Below are 21162 nucleotides of genomic sequence, written 5' to 3'. Positions count from 1 at the left end.
ATGCATTATTCAAATATGTGGTGTTAGCTTAAAAATCACCCCAAAAAACACCAAAGAATTTAAGCATCCATCTTGGTTCAGCATAACTGAATACACCTGGTTAAAGCCAGAGGCTGGTATTCAGGACAAGATAGGAAGCTAGACGCTTATGCACCTTTGTAGGCGGTAAAGCACTGGGATATTTTGTCTGAGCTTAGAGTATCTTGCTCTTAAGTCAAGTCCCATTGAAGCTACTAGACAGGAGCTGGGTGCTGGGACCATCACAGAACAAGATGGATATATTCCCTAGACAGTAGCTTTTCTACTTCATTTATCTATGTTTTTGAGACAGGGTCTTGCTTTGTTGCCCAGGCTAGAGTCCAGTGGTACAGTCACTGGTCACTGCAGCCTCAAACTCCTGGGCTCAAGCAGTCCTCCCACCTCAGCTTCTTGAATAGCTGGGACAGGTGTGCACCAACATGGCCAACTAATTTGTTTTATTTTTTTTTTTGTAGAGACATGGTTTTCCATGTTGCCCAGAACTCCTGGGTTCAAGGAATCCTCCTGCTTCAGCCTCACAAGGTGTTGGGATTACAGGCATGAGCCATTGCACCTGGCCTACCTCGTTTACTCTTGAGAACCAGTGATCTGTCAATTTCCCAAGGCCTAACCCCGCTGTCATGGTAGGAATGTGAGTGGTAGATACAGAACGAATACTGAATCCTAACAATTGTTAGGATCCTCGCACTACACTGATGAGAAAATTATTTCACGCTGTGGGATTCTTTGAACAAGTGGTACCTCACACTATGGGAAGCAAAAAATCTAAAAGACAAAAATCAATCAATCAATCAAACCTAAGGAGTCAAACGGGTTGGCAAACTATGGCTCACAGCCTGTTTTCATAACTAAAGTTCTATCAGGACACAGTCCTGCCCACTCTCTTACATTCCGTCTATTGCTACTTTCACAAAACAGTGGAGTTGAGTGCATTGCAACAAACCGTATGGCCCAAAAACCTAAAAAAATTACTATCTTGTCCTTTAAGTTTGCTAATCCCTGCAATGAAAAAAGGGACATGTTCATTAAAGAATAGAGAAGACGAGCAGATCACGAGGTCAGGAGATCGAGACCATCCTGGCGAACACGGTGAAACCCCGTCTCTACTAAAAAAATACAAAAAAGTAGCTGGATGAGGTGGTGGGCGCCTGTAGTCCCAGCTACTCGGGAGGCTGAGGCAGGAGAACGGCGTAAACCCGGGAGGCGGAGCTTGCAGTGAGCCGAGATCGCACCACTGCACTCCAGCCTGGGCAACAGAGCGAGACTCTGTCTCCACACACACACAAAAAAATAATAGAGAAGAAAGTCTTATTACAATAATTAGTTTTACAAAAGCAATTTGCTTTGAGCATTAAAGTATCCAGTCTCCTTAGAGCCTTGGAGGGAGCAATCCTCTCCTTATATCAGCTTGTGCCCACCGACCACACCAGCACTACAAGGGCAGCTGCCAGAGGCCTTCTCCTTTCTCCTGTAAGTTCAGAGAAGAATGTATCCTGCACACTGTCAATTCTGCTCCAAACTTGCTCCCCAACTCTGGAGACTAAGATAGGCATGCAGTGCTGGGAAAGTCAGGGATGCCAGTTATCAACTTATCTCTCAGCTTCAAAGCATCTCTTCTTTGCTCTATCAAACTGGAACCGGACCCTGTAAACATTTCTCCTTTGCCTACTAGTAGAATGTCAAGCTTGCTCAATAGAGGGCATTTCAGCGATCTGAAAGGCAGCAGCACAGGAAGACAATTCCTTTTCTGGTTCTGGTCCTCCATAGTTATCATGATTTATCAGGGTGTCCAGAAACCTCCAGATGAGCTCCAGCTCTCTGTCCTCAGGCCTGTCTCCCCATCAGCAGTGGCTTCTGAGCAGTTCTGGCACCCTACACCTTGGGGCACCTGCAGCCTGCTTGTACAAACCAGTTCTGGCCTGCATCCTATGGGCAAGTTTCTTCATCACATCCTCTCAAAGTGAACTAAAGCTCTGCTGGGGTGGAGGCCTCTCCTATCTTTATTGGCTATTCTCCCCTACTCCACCACCACCCTCAGGGGTAGTAGCTGTTCTTTTGCACCTGCTACTTCTGGACCTTCTATACAATCCTCATTTATCCTTTTTGTAGTCAATCACCCGCTACTGCTGTAGTTAACAATTGTTTATATTAATTTTTCTATTTTGGAATAACCAGTGTGGTTTGTGTCTCCTGATAGTTCATGGGTATAAAAGACAAACCCTATCTATGTACCAGTTTCCCAGAGAACTGACTGGCTCTGGGAGCATGGTAAGTAAGGGTCTGGTTGCCTCCCCATAGAGAGGTTAGAGTGTGCCCTGTTTGGCCATGTTTTATTTGGACATTGGCTAGAACTTCCCTGACCTCCAAAGAATCTAACATGCTGCTCTGGGTTAGTCACGTGGCTCAGAAGCCAAACGTTGTATCTCTTTCAGAGAAGGGGCTGGGGAAGACACAAGCGCCATCCTGAGCCACTTGGGGTTTCAGGCTGACTTCTCAAGCTTTCCTTTTTCTGGCTGCAGGTCCCAGGAATTTAACACTTCAAATTCCCAACTGAGAAAGGCTTACCTTCTACTTTAGCGCTTCTCCCCCAAAAGTGGCAGGGGAGCATGGCAATTTCCTCCAGTCCTACTGTCCCCTTCTGCCCCTGAAGGACAGAGAACTTGTTTGAAGGATTCCAATGCTAAAGCTCTATATGGAAACAGAGCTGACAGAATTAACACTGTATGTGTGATGCAGCTGCCAGACCTTCACAGCCTGCTTCCAACTCTGATTTCATGCTGCGGTGCACAGGTGCATTGGGTGAGCGCAACGTTGTGTTCTTCCTGCTAGAGCACACTGAACCCAGACCACAGCATGAGAAGACATGGCTACACTTGCTTTACCTCCATTGGTTCCAACAGCCTGCACGAGTGGAAAGGGATACTGTACAGTGCCTAGGAGAGGGACTCTCATAACCTTATTTTTTAAAAAGGCAATGAAGCTCCAAATTTTAAGTTCTAGAGCCTGAGGGTTGGGATGGGTAAGAGAGTAAGATGATATTCACTAGGGGCAAGAAGGCATCTCCCATTAGCTCCTGCAGGTTGCTGGCAAGCACCGTGGGACATCACCTTGCATTCTACCCTCCGTGCCATCAGCCCTTGGGGCCTGCTTCCCCAACTCAGAAGCTCCTTACCAAGGAGTGTGAAGGCTTGTCGAGTCTTCTCAAAGTCCTCAGCATCGTCCACACCCTCGATGGAAGTGTCTCCTCCCTGCGATGTATAGAAAAAGTCCTCTGCGCTTGCTGTTGGGGACGAGGAAATAAGGCATGAGGCACTGGAGGACACTTCATCCCACAGATCATGGCACATGAAGATTCTATTCTGTTAGCATGCTATCCCAGACCAAATGTTAGGCCCAGCTGGATGTGAAACTCTTTAAAATAGTCTTTATCCACAATGGCAAATGGGAGAGAAAACTGAATAGTACAAGAAAAATTATAGGACACTGACAGAAATGTGCTGCTTTATGTAAAATTGGCATGGGAAACATATGTTAACACAAAAGGCATATACGTCACAGACAGTTCCATTTAATAGGATTCATCACAGATTCGTTGTTTTTAAAAAGATCTGATAAAAGTAAAATGTATTCCCATCCTAGAAACAGACTTCCATGACTTACATAATCTCAGTCTGACAAGCTCATTTGACAAATGAGGATATGTGCCCGAGGTGCCAGTTTTTTTTGTTCATTTGTTTTACAAAGTTGGGCACACCTGAACTCTCTGGGTACATGCACAAATGCAGGTTGATACCCTTACATGTTTGCTCTCATCCCCCAGCTTAATTCTTCTTCAGTCAGGTCTCTGGGAACAGCCTAGGGGACAGCTGGTAAAGAGGGGCCCAGATGGTGTCTTAAAATTCAGAGCCAAGCTTAGAAGAGGACACAAATGCAACAAGCCCTGGGTAGTATCTGCCCTACAGAGAGGATGGCAGAATTAGCTCTTAGGAGGAAGCAGGGCTTATAAGTGAGCATTTAAGGCCACAGTTGCATGTAATCAAAGTTACCCTTAAAAACTACTTAAATCTTTCACAAGATATAGTATCTTGTGTGGTGATCCTGCCTGGTACTATCCTGCCTGGCACTTCATGTTCTAAGTGTATAACGTTTGGTTTTGACAGGATGTCAAAAGGAGACACTGGCCGATTTCCCTCTTCCCTGAAAACCCTAAATTCTTTTCCCTGGACCTGAGCATGCAGGGCTGAAACACATGAGTTAAAGGTGCTGAGGTGCAGCTTCACCGCAGCTCCCACTGCTCCTTCAACACCTGTCCTTCCAATTTGATCCCAAGAATTTCTGAAGTCTCTTTCCTTTCCCCATCCTGATTGCCACTGCCTTTCAGCTCCATTGTCAGAACTGTTGAAAAAGACACTACTCCAGTCTCTCTGCTTCTGCACCTGTCCCTTTAAATCCACCCCAAAATGCTAGTAAGTCTGATCATATCACCCCTATCTGCTTAAAAAGCCCTTTGAGAGGTCCCACTGCTCACAAAGCCAAGGTCAATACCCTAGGACAGCCCCTGGCCCTTTTGTGAAGTGGCCACCGCATACCTCCAGACTCATGGCTTATTCCTTCCCCATCTCTATGTTCCACATATGCCAGTTTCCTTATTATCATGCATCAGCTCTCCCCTCTGTCCATGCTTTCAATGGTCTCTGCCTTCGTCTCCTCCCTCACCTCTTCCCATTTCCCACTTTGCATCCTATGCTCCAAGCCATACTGAGCTTTGCCCATTCCTCCAGTCCATTATGCATACATGACCAGGCCCAGCCAAGGAGAGAGAGAACTCAACCCTAGACCCCAGTCTGACTACACAACCTGAACTATAACCACCAGGTGACCCTACCCACAGGCACAAATAATCAGAACATCAGTTGTACTCTATGAGTGAAGGTTTCCTGGAGGAGTAACAAATTCTGAGGACCAGTGGCCAAGGTACTTGAACGGAGAGAGGAAGGACTCCAGCTCACTCACAGCCTCAGCAGAAGCACATATTAATGAGGAAAACCACATCCGATCTTTGCAGAAGATAGCATTTTAGCTCTTTCTTACCTAAGCATGCAGAAAGCACCAGCACAGAGCAATACAACAGTTTCAAAGGCTTAATAAAAGTGCCAACTATTTTTTCCCTTTACACGCACCTTTCAAAGTATCTCATTTGATTATTTTTACAGTGTCCACCTGAGGAAGACTGTCTATATTATTTACTCCCATTTTTCAGAAAGACAAACTGAGTAACCTGGGGTTTAAGGGGTGCCCAGGGTCACCCACGGTTTGGTCAGGCCTGGGAGTTCATTACTTGATTACCCTATTGTAGAAAAATGATGATTTATCTATGGCATCTCATGATTTTGCCACAAATACAAACTAACTCATCATCAAGTGTCAGCCAAACACATCAGAAAGAGTCACCTGAGACTCCAAAGGAGGATACTAGACTTCCATATCGGAGGGAAGGCATTTTCAGCATCTTTCCAAAACCTTTCATTGTCAACAGCCAAGGCCTTACTGCCTGATGTTGCTATGAATCAGACAGACACCCCACCTTCCCAGGTCCCAGTTCCCAAACTCAGGCCCAGCTGGGCAACTTCCTCAGGCTGAGGCTTGTCACTGCAGGGGCCACCTGGGTCAGTTACAGCATTTTCTACTAAATGATGTGAAACCAATCAAAATGATCATCTTTCCATATGCGTTAAGGTCTGCAATCAACCCAGTCACATCACTCTCTAGACCCTCTTAATAAGATACATCCAAACAGGACTCAGTCTTCCCCCTACCTGCTTGGCCTTCCTGGATCTCAGCCCTCCTTTCAGGCCCATAAAGCTGAACACGGACTATCCCATCCCAAAGCAACTTCTCTCATCCTCCAGTTTAGGTCTCTCTCTTTACCAAGAATTCCCAAGGAGAAATGTACCACAAACCTCCCATTAACTAGTTCAACAGGCAGAGACTGGATCAGGCAGTCAACAGAACACAGAGGAGAACGTGAACCCAGTGATTAGAGCACCGGAGCAACAAGGCCACGGTCATGGGCTTGCACATCACCTGGAGAGGCTATGCTCTGACCTATGCAAAGCCAGAGAGGTTGTTTATAAAACTATCCACACAACCATGAAAATGAAAAAGAAGAAAAGGAATTTACTTCTTATCCCCCAAAGGCTGTATTTAAGGGAAAATGGGCCCATTACAACTGGATATACCACCAGAAATTGGTGTATATGGAACACAGAGATGGGGAGGAAATAAGCGGTGAGTGGAAGGTAGGGGGCAGCTACTTCACAAAAGGGCCAGGAGGTTATTCTAGGGTATTGACTTTGGCCTGTATGGTTTTTACCGTCATTTATTCACACCTTAACAAACTATTCATTGAACTTAAAAAAAAATTTCTCGAGGTCATTTTAAATGCAATAGCCCACCAACAATGGGGCAGAAGAAGAATGCGGACAACTGGATGCAAATCTGCACCCTCCATTGTCAGACACATGCACAAAATTTACGCCAAGCCAAGGGGTCTTGCAGAGACTTGTGTGCATTTGATTTGCATGTTTTGGGTTAAGAAGAGAAGGAGGATACGAAGCAGGTCCAAATATTCACTTAGAGCCCTTGGCTAGTCCATGTATTTGCTGTTTTCAGTTACTCAACCAGGGTTATCAGTGAACCTAAATGCCAAGCTTCAGGGCCCACAGCCAATCCACCCAGGAGGCCGAGGACAGCCTGACACCAGAGCACAGGCACTTATCAAAGGCTCTTGTTTCACTCCAAAATATTCTCAGATGGCACATGAAAGTGAAAGAGTGGGAAAAAAAAAACTGATCAAACTGGGTAGCTTTCAAGCACTGCAGCCTGGGGGACCCATGCACCTTGCAGAGGCAGGGAATAAGGGGAAATCACGTTTAACCTCAATATGACTCATGTAACTGAAAAAGAAATTTAGGAGGATTTCTTCCCCATTACACCTTAGAATTATAATTGGGACAAGTGATCCAGATCATCCAGATGGGTCTTGCCAGTATTTGTTAATTCTCTATAAAACTGACCTGAGGGAAAACATTCATCTCCTGCAAGTTGGCCCTGAAAAGCCCTGCGAGGCCTATGTTCTGCTCTGGGAAGGAAAGAGGAGAATGGCAGTGGCCCCTAACGTGGATGCATACCTGGCTGCATGAGACTGACAGCCACCTTCAGCGCCACAGGCTCCAGCTCAGGACAGTGTGCAAAGAGTGCTCAGCACCTGTTCTGCATAGCAGGGAACACATACTCCGTGTCCTCAAGGATTTTATCATGTTTATCATGTTCCTGGGAAAATCAGACTTGCAAGCACTGACCAGCTAGAGAATAGGACAAAACTAGCAATGGACGTCAGCCAGAGTTTTCTCCCTGGGGTCCCAATTTAAATATTACTTCCCAGGGGGAGCCTCCCAGCCCTCCTCTGCTTCCTTCAGCACAGCCCTTAGCACTCTATATCATAATTGACATGCTAAGCAGGGTAGGACCCACAACTGTTTTGCTCAATGCTGCATCCCTGGGGCCTAACATGGCCTGAAGAGTGTTTGATGAACAAATGAAAGAATTATTGCTAAGTTGCATGGTACAAGCATTGAAGATACAGGGATTCATAAGCAAGTAAGAGTTATGAGGGCAGACTTGTGCTGAAACCACTTGATGGATTTCAGCTACTGGGAACACAGGTGGGTCTGGTGCTGGACCCTTACGATGGCCAGGACTTGGATCACGAACAGCCAAGCCTCAGAAGTCTGTTTCTTGCACAGCTGCACAAAGACCAACTACCCTGTTTAGACACCCAGATCTTCATACCATCTGCTAGTATTAGACTTCCCCACATGCCCCCAAAACACAGACAGCAGGACAGGGACAGGAAGTGTGGCAGATGCCAAGACGCTGCTGGACCCGAGGCTTGCCCTCTTTACACACACGTGCCTGAAGACTCAGCAGCAAAAATCAGTCGTTACCCCATGAGGCCCCACAGAGAAGGGCCAAAGGCTCCAGACCCAAGCAGAGCTGCTCTGTGGTTTGGAGTCAGGAACTAAAGCCTGCTCACTGCTCTGCTGGCTCCACATCAACAGCCTCAAAGCAAATGAAACTTGCTAACACCCCTCAGGAAGCAGCAGGAGTGGAAACAAAGGGTGGTGCTCATCTGATGGGGATGATGACGAGGTGCCTTATCCCCTCGGCCTCTGTGGAGAGGCACTTTGGGTTGCTCCATCTCTCTCCCTCCAGTGAGGATGTGCTAGAAGCTTCCATGCCAGTCCAGGAGAGATCAGACAGCCTGGCAGTCCAGAGTCTCATGTGCCGAAGCCCCCTCTTTTCTTCTGTGGCCATGCTCTACTGCATCCATATGGCTCTAGAGCCACCCCCACTGTATCCCTGCTTTATCCTTACCCCTTTCTCTTTGCCTCAATCCTTAACTATGAGTTAAAACAGGCTGGTTATGATTATATGATGCATATTACTTTTATATCTAGATTATTATGGCTGGGACACATCTCCAATGATGTTTGAAGTGTAAACATATCTTGCAAAATAATAAAGCATGAAAAGAATTCCATGCCATGCAAAACACTGTTCCACCCTGGCCTCTTATCCTCTCATACACTTTCTGTGCGAAGTGGACTGGGTACAATTAACCCTCTTTTACTAACTGGGCAGTGAAATTTAGGGAGGCCTAGGGGTTATGGCCACATAAGAGGCAAGAGCTGAGACAAGAAGCCATGACGGAGGGCTTTGAGCAGAGCCCCTAACTGTGCACCCGCTGGAGCCGTAGCCCACCCCTGAAGATAGGCATGCACCTGTTGACTTACTTAGCGCAAGCTCTTTAAATTCTGGAAGACCGGCAGCAGCACACAGCTGGTAAAAGATGTGGTAATTCCGCTCGTCATCTGCCTGGAGGAGGAAGAAGTGAAGCAGTTTTAGGGCAGTGACCTCTAAGATCGTTCCCTCTGCCACTGTAATCCCAGGGTGCTCCAGGTGGTGGAGGCTGAGCCCCCCACTCTTCCCAGTGTTTTCCTCCACACCTCTGCCACCTTCAATTCCCACTTCCTGACTTTCTATTCACTTTTATGGGGCCTTCGTCCAACCTGAGGATTTATACCTCTTGACTTATGCAAAAACATGTATACATTTTCTTTTTTCCTTCTATATAGGACATCATTGCTCTTCACGAATGGTGAGTCAATCAACAAATACTTATTCAGTCTTCTGTGCTGCTTGGCTGATGTCCCATAAATTGTCAGTTCCCTTCTGTGAGCTCCCATTCTCCTCTGGGAGGCTCAGAGATAAGTGGAAGCTGTGCTTGCCCAACAGGTCAGGCTGGGCAGACAGGAAAGGCCCATGAGTGAGGCAGGATGTCGGGGGAACACCTGCAGCTGCACTGGCCTTACACTGGTAGTGTGAGTGTGGGGGTGGGGATTCAGGAGGCCTGAGCAAAGAGAGCTAAGGAAGAAGGAAGCTCCAAGGGTGTCCAGGAAAAAGCTATGAGCAACACATCGGACCCATACCCAACCCAGCAAGCTGCTTCCTTGGCTGTGGTGTAAAGCAGGATGGCGGGATTATCAAGCCAACCTGTGAGGTGCAGAGAAAACACAGGCAAAAGCATGGGGAGCTGGTTAAAAAATTCATTAGATGTTTGCTAAGCATCAGCATGGAGATGTCACCAAGAAACAAACAGCTGAGGCGATTGTGAGGTCTCCTTAAAGGCAGCTAAAACATGAGGACCAGGAAGCCATTTTAACCCAAGGCAAGAGTCTGCCACAGACTCAAACCAGGACCTGAACCATCATCTTGGTTCAGTAATAGGAGGGCAAAGGGAGCTGGAGGAGGACTTTTGTCAGTGTTACGAGTTGCACAAACCCCACCAAAGTCAGGGTGGAGGAGGAAAAGGATTACAAAGAGGCAAAGAGTAGCTGGCAGGAGGAAATTAAAGGTAACCAAACAACAGTGAAGAATCAAGTCAGGTGAAAAGTGGGACATCTGGGAATTGAACAATGAGAACACATGGATATAGAGAGGGGAACATCACACACTGGGGCCTGTCATGGGGTGGGGGGTTAGGGGAGGGATAGCATTAGGAGAAATACCTAATGTAGATAATGGGTTGATGGGTGCAGCAAACCACCACGGCACGTGTATACCTATGTAACAAACCTGTACATTCTGCACTTGTATCCCAGAACTTAAAGTATAATTAAAAAAAAAAAAAGTGGGACATCCACTTATTTGAAAAGAAAACAAAGTAGGTAGCCAAGTATAATCTATTTTTTTAAATCTACTAAATAAGGAAGTTCTCAGGAAACCTAAAACTCAGACTCTGTATTTATGAAATTCCCCTGGTAAGACTTTAAAATCCATGAGGAAAAGGTCTGTCTTGTCCTTTACTGTATCTTTGGTGTCTAGGACAGGGCTAACACAAAACAGGCATTCAATGTTTGTTGACTGAATCTAAAAACAGTACTGTATAAAGGTTTTTGAGATCTAATCCCTGTATCATCTGAATGAACACTTCCTGATAAAAGATAAGAACAAGTACATTCAATTCCAGGCTCACAAAATGAGATTCTCTTTGGGCCCAGGGAGTGCGGCAGGGAGCAGAAGTGAGGTAATTGTCCACGAGAACAACACAAAAGGGCTCAAGTCCTCCCACTCACCTGGAAGACCACTCTGGACTTCTCCAAGAGGTAGGTCCTCATGTTGGCCCCGATGATGTGGTACCTTTTGTCAAAGCCAATCTGGATGTACTTGCCAAAACGGCTGCTGTTGTCATTGCGGGTGGTCTTAGCATTTCCGATGGCCTACACAGACCAGACAAACAAAGGTATGAAAAAAAGGGCTTTCTTGATTTCAGGATTGTATGTTTGTGGCACCATGTGTCCCCTTTCTCTTCCTTACTTACAGAAACCCTCTGTTCTTGGGATGACAATGAGCTGAGCTAAAAAACAAAAGAAAAACTTGAAACAAAAGAAAAACAAAAGAAAAACTTGAAACATCCAGAGGATGGCCAATGAGAGTCATGAGTTCATTGGTAGGCTCTTCAAAGGGGACTACCCAGGTGCAATGGAAGGTGCATCCCACTGTCCCTCCTCTTCCTCCTCCTTTCTTCCCTGGGATGCACATGTGATGGCACCAGCTATAGCAGTTATCTTGGAACCATGAGGAAAAGGCCTAAAGAATCACAGAGACCTTAGCTGTGACATTCTTGAGCCACTAAAACAATGCCAGTGCCTACTAACTCTGAACTTTCTGGAAAAAAACAAACCTTCCTGTGCTTAACACACTTTGATCAGTTCTACATGAGTAGGCAGTCAAATGTCACTTCCAATTGATAAATACCTTCCTAGCAACAGGCCACAAATGGACACTCTCCTTCCCACCTCAGGAAGCCATCATCCCTCTTGGTATTTCTTCTGCAGCATCAGGGTTACAGTTCAAAACACTAGATGATAATTTTTTAAAATGAGTGACTATGGGACTAATTTTATCGTGTGAAGATTTGCTTTCTATAAAACATGTTGTCAATGCATTGGTAAAGAATACATTAATATTTAATCCCTTTCACATGCTTACATTTTTAGGTGGCTGAAACACTTGAAAAACATCTGCTGTAACTTCTCAGTGGTCTAGAAAATTTGAGGCACAAAGAAATTGAAAGAAAAGCCCAAATCCCAACCTACCCCTCAAGTCCTGCCAAGCCCAAACCGAGTGGAAGAACTATTAGTGTCTCCTGACAGCCCAAAACCACGATGCCCTGCAGCCATCTATTATTGACAAGGCTGGCAGAATAGTGAAAAGCAAAAGGTCACAAAGTTGACCTATAACTAATGCTCCTGAAAACATGCCACTGAGTCTTGTTACTGAACAACTGTTCCTGTTACTGAGATGAGTAGAGGGAGGCGCTGAGTTATACAACCACCCACTCACAGAAATCTAGGCCTAGCTCTGCACCAGGAAAGCCACTGAGTCCAGTACTGGCCAGCACTCAGCACCCTCCAAGTATAGAGGATGCCAAGTTCCAAATGGGTCAAACTGTCCCTATTTCTCTCCTACTGCCATAGCCTTAGCCTACAACATTGTCACCTCTTTCCTGAACAACTTCAGTGGGCTCTCAACGGTCTGCCTGGTCCCACTCCCATCTTCCACCTGCTGTCAATTCTCCACTCAATTGCCACAGTGCCAGGGTGATTCCTCCAGAATGTAAAACTATTATACTCCCTATATAAAATGCTTCAATGGCTTCCACTACCCTCTGAGATAAAACTTTCAAATCCTCAGCATGGGCTTATGTGCTTGGCAGGACCCGATCCATCCCTGCCTCTGCTCTTGCCCTTGGTCCCAGCTTCTAACAATCCTAACTCCCTTTTTCTTTCTCCAAAGGCCTATGCTCTCTCTGCCCTCACCCAAGCTTCCCACATGCAGTTCCCTCTTTTCCCACGGCTCCCTGAATCTAGCTGACTCATCTTCCTTCAGGTCTCAGCATCTATGTCACTTCTTCAGGCAAGCAGGCCTTCCCTGATCCCAAGGCTAGGGGAGCACCTCCTGCCATATGCCTTTCCAGGCTCTGCATTTCCCTCTTTTTCCCCTTACCCCATATGCAGTTAACCCTCTGTGCTCACGAGGGCAAAGATTATACATCTGCTTCAGCACAGGTTCTCTAGCACCCAGCACATGGTAAGCACTCAAAAATATTTAAGTGAAAGAGTAAATGAACCCGAGTTTCAGTTTTTCTCTTGTGAAATGTAAGTATTGGACTTCTTGTCCTCATAGGTAACTTGCCACTGCAGAGTCCTGCAAACACTAGTTGGAGTCACAATGTACACTTTTTACTTTAGCGTTTAAAGTGTATAAAGCAACCTATACATCACAGACACAGTATATACCTCTGGAAGGAAGTGTAGGGGGAGAAAGTACAACCTTGGTATGTTGGATTGCTCTGAAGGGCATCGTAGTGTTTGGAACGTGTCCAAGGTCAGGGCAAGGCTAGAGCCTGGCCAGCCTGATGTAACTCTCAAGACACTTAATTGGAGGAGTTTATGTCCTCAGCTCCAACCAAAGGGATGGGGACTCACGCTCCTGGCACCCACCAACCTTGTCATCTCAGCAGAGGCCTCAGTGTATCTACTTTCCTTCCACAAAAAGAGTCTCAGGCTTCAAGGCCTCACAGGACAATGGCAGACTGCCAGCCTTCAGTAAGACACTTTCTGCTTGGAAAATGGAAAAGGAGGCTATATTTCCTAAAATGTTGGTAAAAAGCATTTCCCACACCTTCAACATAAGCCAGGCTCTGGGCTGGGTCCCTTAAAATCTAAACATTTAATGCTGCCAAGAACCCTACAAGATAGGCATTACTAACTTTCTTTTTTTTTTTTTTTAATTTATTTATTATTATTATACTTTAAGTTGTAGGGTACATGTGCATAACGTGCAGGTTTGTTACATATGTATACTTGTGCCATGTTGGTGTGCTGCACCCATCAACTCGTCATTTACATCAGGTATAACTCCCAATGCAATCCCTCCCCCCTCCCCCTCCCCATGATAGGCCCCGGTGTGTGATGTTCCCCTTCCTGAGTCCGAGGGCATTACTAACTTTCATCACACTTATGGGAAAACTTAGGTTTAGCAAGGTCAAGTCACATGCTCCAGGTCACATGCTAGGAAGTGACAACCCCAAGAGAGAAATTCAGATATACCTGAGTCCAAAGTCTGTGTTCTTTCTACCTACACGGCGTCACAGCACTCCTCCAGATTCTGTCTCCTCCAAACCACTCACCCCAGACAGGAAGTCACCACACATGCAGGCAACTTCTCACAGCTCAAATAGCCAAATCAAATCAAAGGATAAAGAAAGATATTAATCCTCACATCTCTTTTTATGTAAAAGCAGGGAGAAGCCTCTCAGAAGATGCTAGAAAACCAACTCATTACTATGAAACCTAGTAAATAAAGCATTAAACATCTACTTTCCAGTGTGAACTCTATCTCAGGGCAATTAAGTAGTTGGTGAGGGGATGTTTCCCTGCATAGATTTATTCCAGCTAATACATGCAGGAGGAGTAACAGAATGAGAGTATCACAGCATTTTGTAACTGCTGATGAATAGATCTAGGCATAATCAATAGCTGCTCATATCACAAAAACACAGCCAGATTTTCTGTGCCTCCTAATGCAAGCCCAAGTACCACATCTTAAGGATTCCTGTTAAAAAAAACAAAACAAACCAAAACAAAACAAAAACTAAAGAAGCCTCTAAATTTTACTATTCCTTTACAGGAAATGAAGTGGACAAAGGTACACGTTAAACAATGTCATACAGATGTAATCAGCAAAGGTCAGTTGGTGGAAAATTCTAAAGGAGAAGTTCATTTCAACAAATAAGTTTCAATTTCAAAATTATAATTTTTCTAAATTTCTTAATTTCTAAAATAGCAATAAGACCTTTTACCATATCTGAGATCATTCCTTGTGATAGCTTAGGAAAACTTCGCCCGAGGTCTGAAGATCATTGCCAAAAGATTGGCCCTCCTTACTTTACTAGGCTACTTTGCAAAGCGATATAATGGATCTAAAAGTACTGGAACAACCATTCTGAAGGAAAATCGGGTATATCTAGTAAAACTGAACATGCATGCACCTAACAAATCAGGAATTCTACTTGTAGGTGTTACCTAGAGAAATTCTCACATAATTCAAGTGGGCAAGAATGTTCCATTCAGACTATATTTAATAATTAAAAAAGAAATACAAACCAGATGTTCACCAGTAGGGAAAACATAAATAAAATGTGGTATATTCACATAATCAGATGCTATAAAGCTGTTAAAAGTAATAAACTAGAGCACAGCTCATGGATTAATTAAAAAATGTAAAGTGAAAAGTTGCAAAATGATTGATGGACTATGATACCAAGTACATATGGTATAACAATCTTTTTGATGCATACAGAAACACACAGTGAAATAAAAATGGACTGAAATAATTTCAATGTAATTGGATTGCACAATAAAGAGGTATCAAACAGTATGAAAACATAGATAAGGAGCAACAACAACCATGCCTCAGTATGGGAAAAGCTCTAAGAAGTGGAAAATTGAAGTGGATCTTAAAGTGAGCAGAATTCTGACAGTGGGAAAAAAGAAGACATTTTATAAATATAGTGTGGACAAAGGGACAGGGTTATGCTACAAAATCAACAAGTTTGAAGTGGCTAAAGTATGTTGATACATGAAAGAACACAGGAGATAATATTGGTAAGGTGTGTTGGGGGCAGATTCTTATAAAAATTGGTCGACAGTTGTCTGGCTTTCTTCTTCGCCCTAAAAAGTATGAACCCTTAGCCAGGTGCTGGTAAGCCAGCACTTAGAAACGCCAAGGTGGGTGGATCGCTTGAGCCCAGGAGTTTGAGACCAGCTTGGGCAATGTGGCAAGACCCTGTCTCTACAAGAAAAACAAAAGTTAGCTGGGCATGGTGGTGCATGTCTAGTAGTCCCAGCTACTCTGGAGGCTGAGGTAGGAGGATCACTGGAGCCCAGGAGGAAGAGGCTGCAGTGATCATGTTCATGCCATTGCACTTCAGCCTGGGTGACAAAGCAAGGTCCTGTCTTTTGAAAAAAAAAAAAACAAAACAGCAAATCCTGAAAATAACATATCTGGTCTTAGTTATCATTTTTGCTGGCTTTACTCTAACTTCCTTTTTCTTTCTTTTTTTTTTTTTTTTTGAGATGAAGTTTCCCTCTTGTTGCCCAGGCTGGAGTGCAATGGCGCAATCTCGTCTAGCCTCCTTTCTTTCTCCCAGGATAGGGGCATTCTCTGTGGCTCTCAGAGTTGTCTGCCTGCAAACTCCAGTCACCCCGAGAAATGATGTGATGTCTCTGGACTAGACTTGGGTTCTGCTCCTCCTCTAACAGTCTCTTGATTACCAATGTTCTTTTAATCAGTGCAGACTTGTGAACAAATCACTCCTGGAATGCTGACAACCTCTTAAACAGAACAGGGTCAGAGAGTGCTGGTGGTGACAATAAATCATCCCAGTGCATCCCAACCAATTTCAATTCATCCTCAAGTCGCCTTTAATTCCAACAACTGCCACTTAGCGTAGACCACTGGGATATCCGCCTCCTCAGACCTTCAACTCTTGGTCTCTCCAGGAGGTGTCTGCAGCTGCTGGGCAGTGGATGCAATGAGACGATGCCATGACCATAACCGATTGCTTTGTCGGGAGGTGCCATCCTTCCCTAGGACGGGGCAGAGCAATCAATCAGTAATCAGCTGTCTGTCCCCTGATTAAGACATGCTCTGTGCTGGTTATAGCACTCTGAGCAACCACAAAACTGACTGGGCTTCCTGATTCAAGGTCCCAGCTAGACTCAGCTTCTGAAAAGTCGTGCTTTCAGACTTTGGAAATGCAAAAGCCTCTTTCTCTGCTTGGCAACAATCTTTCTAATCCTACTCAGAGTTCTTCCTGGCTATAATTCTTCCTTTCATGTTCATAGCCAAGACTTCTCTCAAACATAACACTTAATGACAGCTCAAGGGACAGTCTCTAGGATGGCAAAATTCTCCATTTGACAGAAGAAACCGTCAGGATTTACTCACGTAATTTCCAAAGTACTAATTTGCACAATGCAGAAAATTAATGTTTTGAGCTCAAACCACTGTAGCATTTATTTACATGACCATGTAAGATTAAGCTGGTTCACGTACACACTCCTACTTCAGACCTTAGCAACTGAAGCACGTTGAGCATATGTCTGTATGTGCATGTTGCTTTTCATCTCTGCCATATCAAAGCACCCTGTTTCCCTACAGCCTAGCAGCCTATTCAGGCTACAATGGGTATTCCAAAAGTTAGATAATGTCAGACCACTGTGATTTAAAAAGCACTTCCAAAGCAAGAACTCAAACAGATACTTTCACACCCACATTCACAGCAGCATTATGCTCAATAGCCAAAAGGTAGAAGAATAAACAAAATGTGGTATGACCATGCAACGAAATACTGTCCGGCTTTAAAAAGGAACAAAATACGAATATATGCCAACACATGATTGAACCTTGATAACATTATGCTAAGTGAAATAAGCCAGACACAAAAGGACTAGTGTATGATTCCACTTGTAGGGGGTACCTAGAATAGGCAAATTCAAAGAGATTACCAGCGGCTGGAGGAAGGGAGAATGGAGAGTTACTGTTTAATGGGTAAAGAATTTCTATTTGGGATGATAAAAAAATTCTGGAAATAGATGGTGGTGATGGATGTACAAACATTGTGAATGTACCAAATGCCACTAAATTGTACACTTAAAATGGTTAAAATGGTAAACTTTATGCTATGTGTATTTTATGACAAAATTATAAAAAATTTCCCCATGTCTCATATATGTTTACTAATGTGGTAATCTGCCTTCACTAAATTTCCAACATGACTAATAATAACTACTTTGTTCAGTCTCTGGAGTTCAAAGAGGTTTCTTGCCTTTCGTTTTGCCCAGAATAACTACTCTATTTCTAAAAGAAGTAGTACACTGTGTCTCTGATATCCTACTGCCTAAAAAATGGACAGAATCTTGCAACTCGGTCAAAGGAGAGATCCTGCTTTCACACTCTCATTTGAGGTAGAACATGAGGTTAATTGTGGAGCGGCTGTCTTAGCCGTTCAATATAGGCATAGTCCATGGTCTAAGGAGGCCGAGGCCATAGTCCACAAATGGCTTCTGACCTGGGCCATGGCCATGCCTCAGTTTGGGGCTCAGACTAAATGCTGGAGTAAATATGCTACCAATGAAATGTTAGAAAAGAAAGAGTCAAATTATGGTAAAGCCATTTATTAATGCATGTTTGCAGCCAATAAGATAGTTCATAAAAAGTTGAACAATATGGGGACAAGGCTTATGCTGTAATAGTAAAAAAAGCTGGAAGAAAACATACCAAAATGTTGGATGATTATCAGCAGGCTGTAGTATTAAAGGGGATTATTTCCTTTCATTCTTTCCTATTTTCCAGTGAGCCCTTCCTATCTTTCCTGATTTTGTAATAGGTCAATGGTTCTCCAAGTGTGGTACCCAGATGGGCAACACCAGCATCACCTAGGAACTTGTGAGAAATGCAAATTTGGGGGGTCCCTCCAAGACTCCTTCTGAATCAGAAACTCTGGAGTGGGGTCCAGCAATGTGCACTTTACCAAGCCTTACAGGCAATTCTCAGGCACCCTCAAGTTTGAGAAGCACTGTTATGGAATAAAAGGTTTTTTTCATCTGTTTGTTTAGTACAAATGCCTTCAACTGTATTCACCATTTCCCAAATCATATAAGAACAAATACTGAAACTTGCTTTTGAAAAATTCTTAGTGAACAGGTTGTATCTTATTACTTAGCAGAGAATTAAAGTCCTCCAGATAATGCAACTCTGGAGGCAGAAGATTTTGCCTGGATAATCAATGAACCCCTACGAATCAAGACTCAATTTACTCCTGCACTTGGTAAAGGAAGAGAGAAAGAGGGGACTAGGGAAGGTCCAGGCAGGTTCTTGTTTCCCTAAGCTCCAAAATCATCTGAAAGACCAAACCCCATGGTGACTTGTATCTTAGTCAATGGGGCTCAGGGCTCCGCATGGAAACCTGATGCTATCTTGGCAGCTTGCGGCTCAACTGATGTCTTCTTACTATTGTAGGTGATGATAGAAGGGAACTGTCCAATTAGAGATGGACTAGACAGACATGAAACAAAGGGACTGCCCAGGGCTGGCAGAAGGGCCTGCTCCTACCAACTGTAACCAAGACAATATCAAAGAGCTTTAGCTTCAAAGGTGGGGAATGAAAGCTGGCCCAGGGACTATGAGGCCATTTCATCCTACTCCATCAAAATAATAAAGGTTTCATAGAGAAAAGGGGGAAAAAGAGACAGCATTCTGATTCTAAAGCATGCTTAGTTATTGCAAGATCTAGTCTTTAGCAAACTTCTCTGGCCTGTAGTTGTGTCGACTGCTCTGAGCCCACCCTAGCCCAGCCCCTATCATGAAGACTGAGGAGTGAAGACACAGACGGGGCCTGCCCTGGCCAATTCATGCCATCACAGGGAACTGTTTTCTGAGGAGCTTCAACAGATGCTAGGTTATCACGTACCTTTTGGCTTTACCTCTCCGCTTAAAAGACAAGATGCCCAAATACTGTGGGTTGAAAAATATTCTATCTAGTCTTCCCCATCCCCCATGAAAATTGCCTTTCTGATCCAGCAGGCCCTCAAAGCTTCTAAGAGTTTTGGTGGAGCACCGATTTCTGATACGTGATGTCAGCAGGGAAGGGGACAGCAACAGAGGTGGAGGAGGTGGGGAGGGATGGTCACTGCACTACAACATTCAGCAAAGTCAAGGGACACAGAGAATATGAGGATGCTCTACCCAGTACTAGGAACCTAAAGACACAACCAGGTCAACATCCAGAGTTTTAGAGGCACCTTGGTAACGTTTCCTCCACAGTGGACAGAGGGCTCTCAGGGAGAGGCGTGAAGGCTGCCACCCAGGCTTGACACCCAGCAGTCTTGCTGCCAGTGGGAGGAGTTCCAGCCAGGAAGGCCAGGGCACCTGGAAGGCTTTACCTCCATGATGGGACTGGATGCCAGCACCTTCTCTTCGATGTTGGTTTCACTGGCCGAGCCACCAACGGTGGCAAAATAGCGCATAGCATACTTGGCTGACACCGTCTTCCCAGCTCCAGACTCCCCACTGACTATGATGGACTGATTCTTCTCATCTCTGGAAGGAAAAAAGCTCTGGTAAGTCACTGGCCATGGAAAGGCTCTGCTGCCATCCAGGGACTCTGTCTGACAAGGGCCTGAGCCTCACCGGGAGCATCTCTCCCACTTTAACGGATAAACGCAGAGGAACAGTGTAGAAATAGTCTGCCCTCCCCGACACCTGCACACATCCTGAAAGTGGGAGGAAGAAAGCAATTCTACCAGGGCACATACCTTCATTTACGGTCTAGAGCAAGAGTGGTACAAACAACTGGCCACTCTCCCGAGTTCCCTCTGGGTGCAGTGCCCTTAGATCGTTCCCTTACACACATCCTTTAAGAATGCACAAGCACACATAGACCAGGCGCGGTGGCTCACACCTGTAATTCCAGCACTTTGGGAGGCAGAGGCGGTGAGTCACAAGGTCAGGAGATCGAGGCCATCCTGGCTAACATGGTGAAACCCTGTCTCTACTGGAGGGGGAAACAAAACAAAACAAAACAAAAAAACCCACACACACGAAATTAACTGGGCGTGGTGGCATGCACCTGTAGTCCCAGCTACTTGGGAGGCTGAGGCAAGAGGATCGCTTGAATCTAGGAAGCAGAGGTTGCAGTGAGCTGAGATCATGCCACTGCACTCCAGCCTGGGCAACAGAGCAAAACTTCGTCTCAAAAAAAAAAAAAAAAAAAAGAATTCACAAGCACACACTTTTAGTTATATCATCTCCCCTTTGTTTCTCTAACATTCCCATCTGTGTCACTGTACACATTACAATTTCTTCAAAAACACGGATCTTTTCTTCTCCTCCTGCATTTGAGCCTAGTAAGCCAGCAGACACAGTTTTGAACATTTTTGTTCATATAGGTAGGTCACAAAGGGTGTGCTATTAGCCACCAGGGTAATCTTGCCTCAAATTTCTGAGAACTTTGATAAAACTATCAATTTCAATAAGTGGAATCTGAGTCAGAACAGAGGGCAGAAAGAAGATACTCTACACCAGATAGGAACACCTCTGTTTATCCCTTTAGAACAGGTGGTAGGAAGACAGACAAGCAATGGAAAGAACAGCGCAGTGGGTATCCAAGGAACACGGATGTCCCTAGCAAGCCATAGAAGCTGGTATAAGGAGGGCCAGGCTGGTGCCAAGAGACCCAAGTTCTAAACCTGTCTTCATTTGGAAAAGAGGGGGGTTAGATTAGATGTATGCTCAAAAGCAGGGAGTAAGGAAAAATGTTTGGGCCACAGTTCTGGGAAATGGTTTGTAAGGGCTATATTCCACCACCCACCTCCGATTCACAAACCCATTGTCAAGAGGTCAGGCACTCTGCTTTCACTCCCCAGTGTCTGT

At 44.8% G+C, this 21162-nt stretch overlaps 1 protein-coding gene across 3 annotated transcripts in view; it reads right to left on the bottom strand.

The window, feature by feature from the left end:
* The window catches only part of MYO5B (myosin VB), a 397560-nt gene that overhangs the window by 165876 nt on the left and 210522 nt on the right, over positions 1 to 21162 (bottom strand). For all 3 annotated transcript variants that reach the window (XM_015121932.3, XM_015121933.3, XM_077975469.1), the window contains exons 5-8: positions 19674 to 19830; positions 10737 to 10880; positions 8895 to 8976; positions 3212 to 3319 (exon numbers count right to left, since the gene is read on the bottom strand). In XM_015121932.3, the coding sequence (XP_014977418.1) occupies positions 3212 to 3319; positions 8895 to 8976; positions 10737 to 10880; positions 19674 to 19830 (491 nt within the window). The remainder of the gene's footprint in view (positions 1 to 3211; positions 3320 to 8894; positions 8977 to 10736; positions 10881 to 19673; positions 19831 to 21162) is intronic.

This window comes from Macaca mulatta, chromosome 18, assembly GCF_049350105.2.
Source record: "Macaca mulatta isolate MMU2019108-1 chromosome 18, T2T-MMU8v2.0, whole genome shotgun sequence".
Lineage (NCBI taxonomy): Eukaryota > Metazoa > Chordata > Mammalia > Primates > Cercopithecidae > Macaca > Macaca mulatta.
The sequence above is the reverse complement of the archived record's forward strand: the minus strand, read 5'-3'. Positions and strand labels throughout refer to the sequence as shown.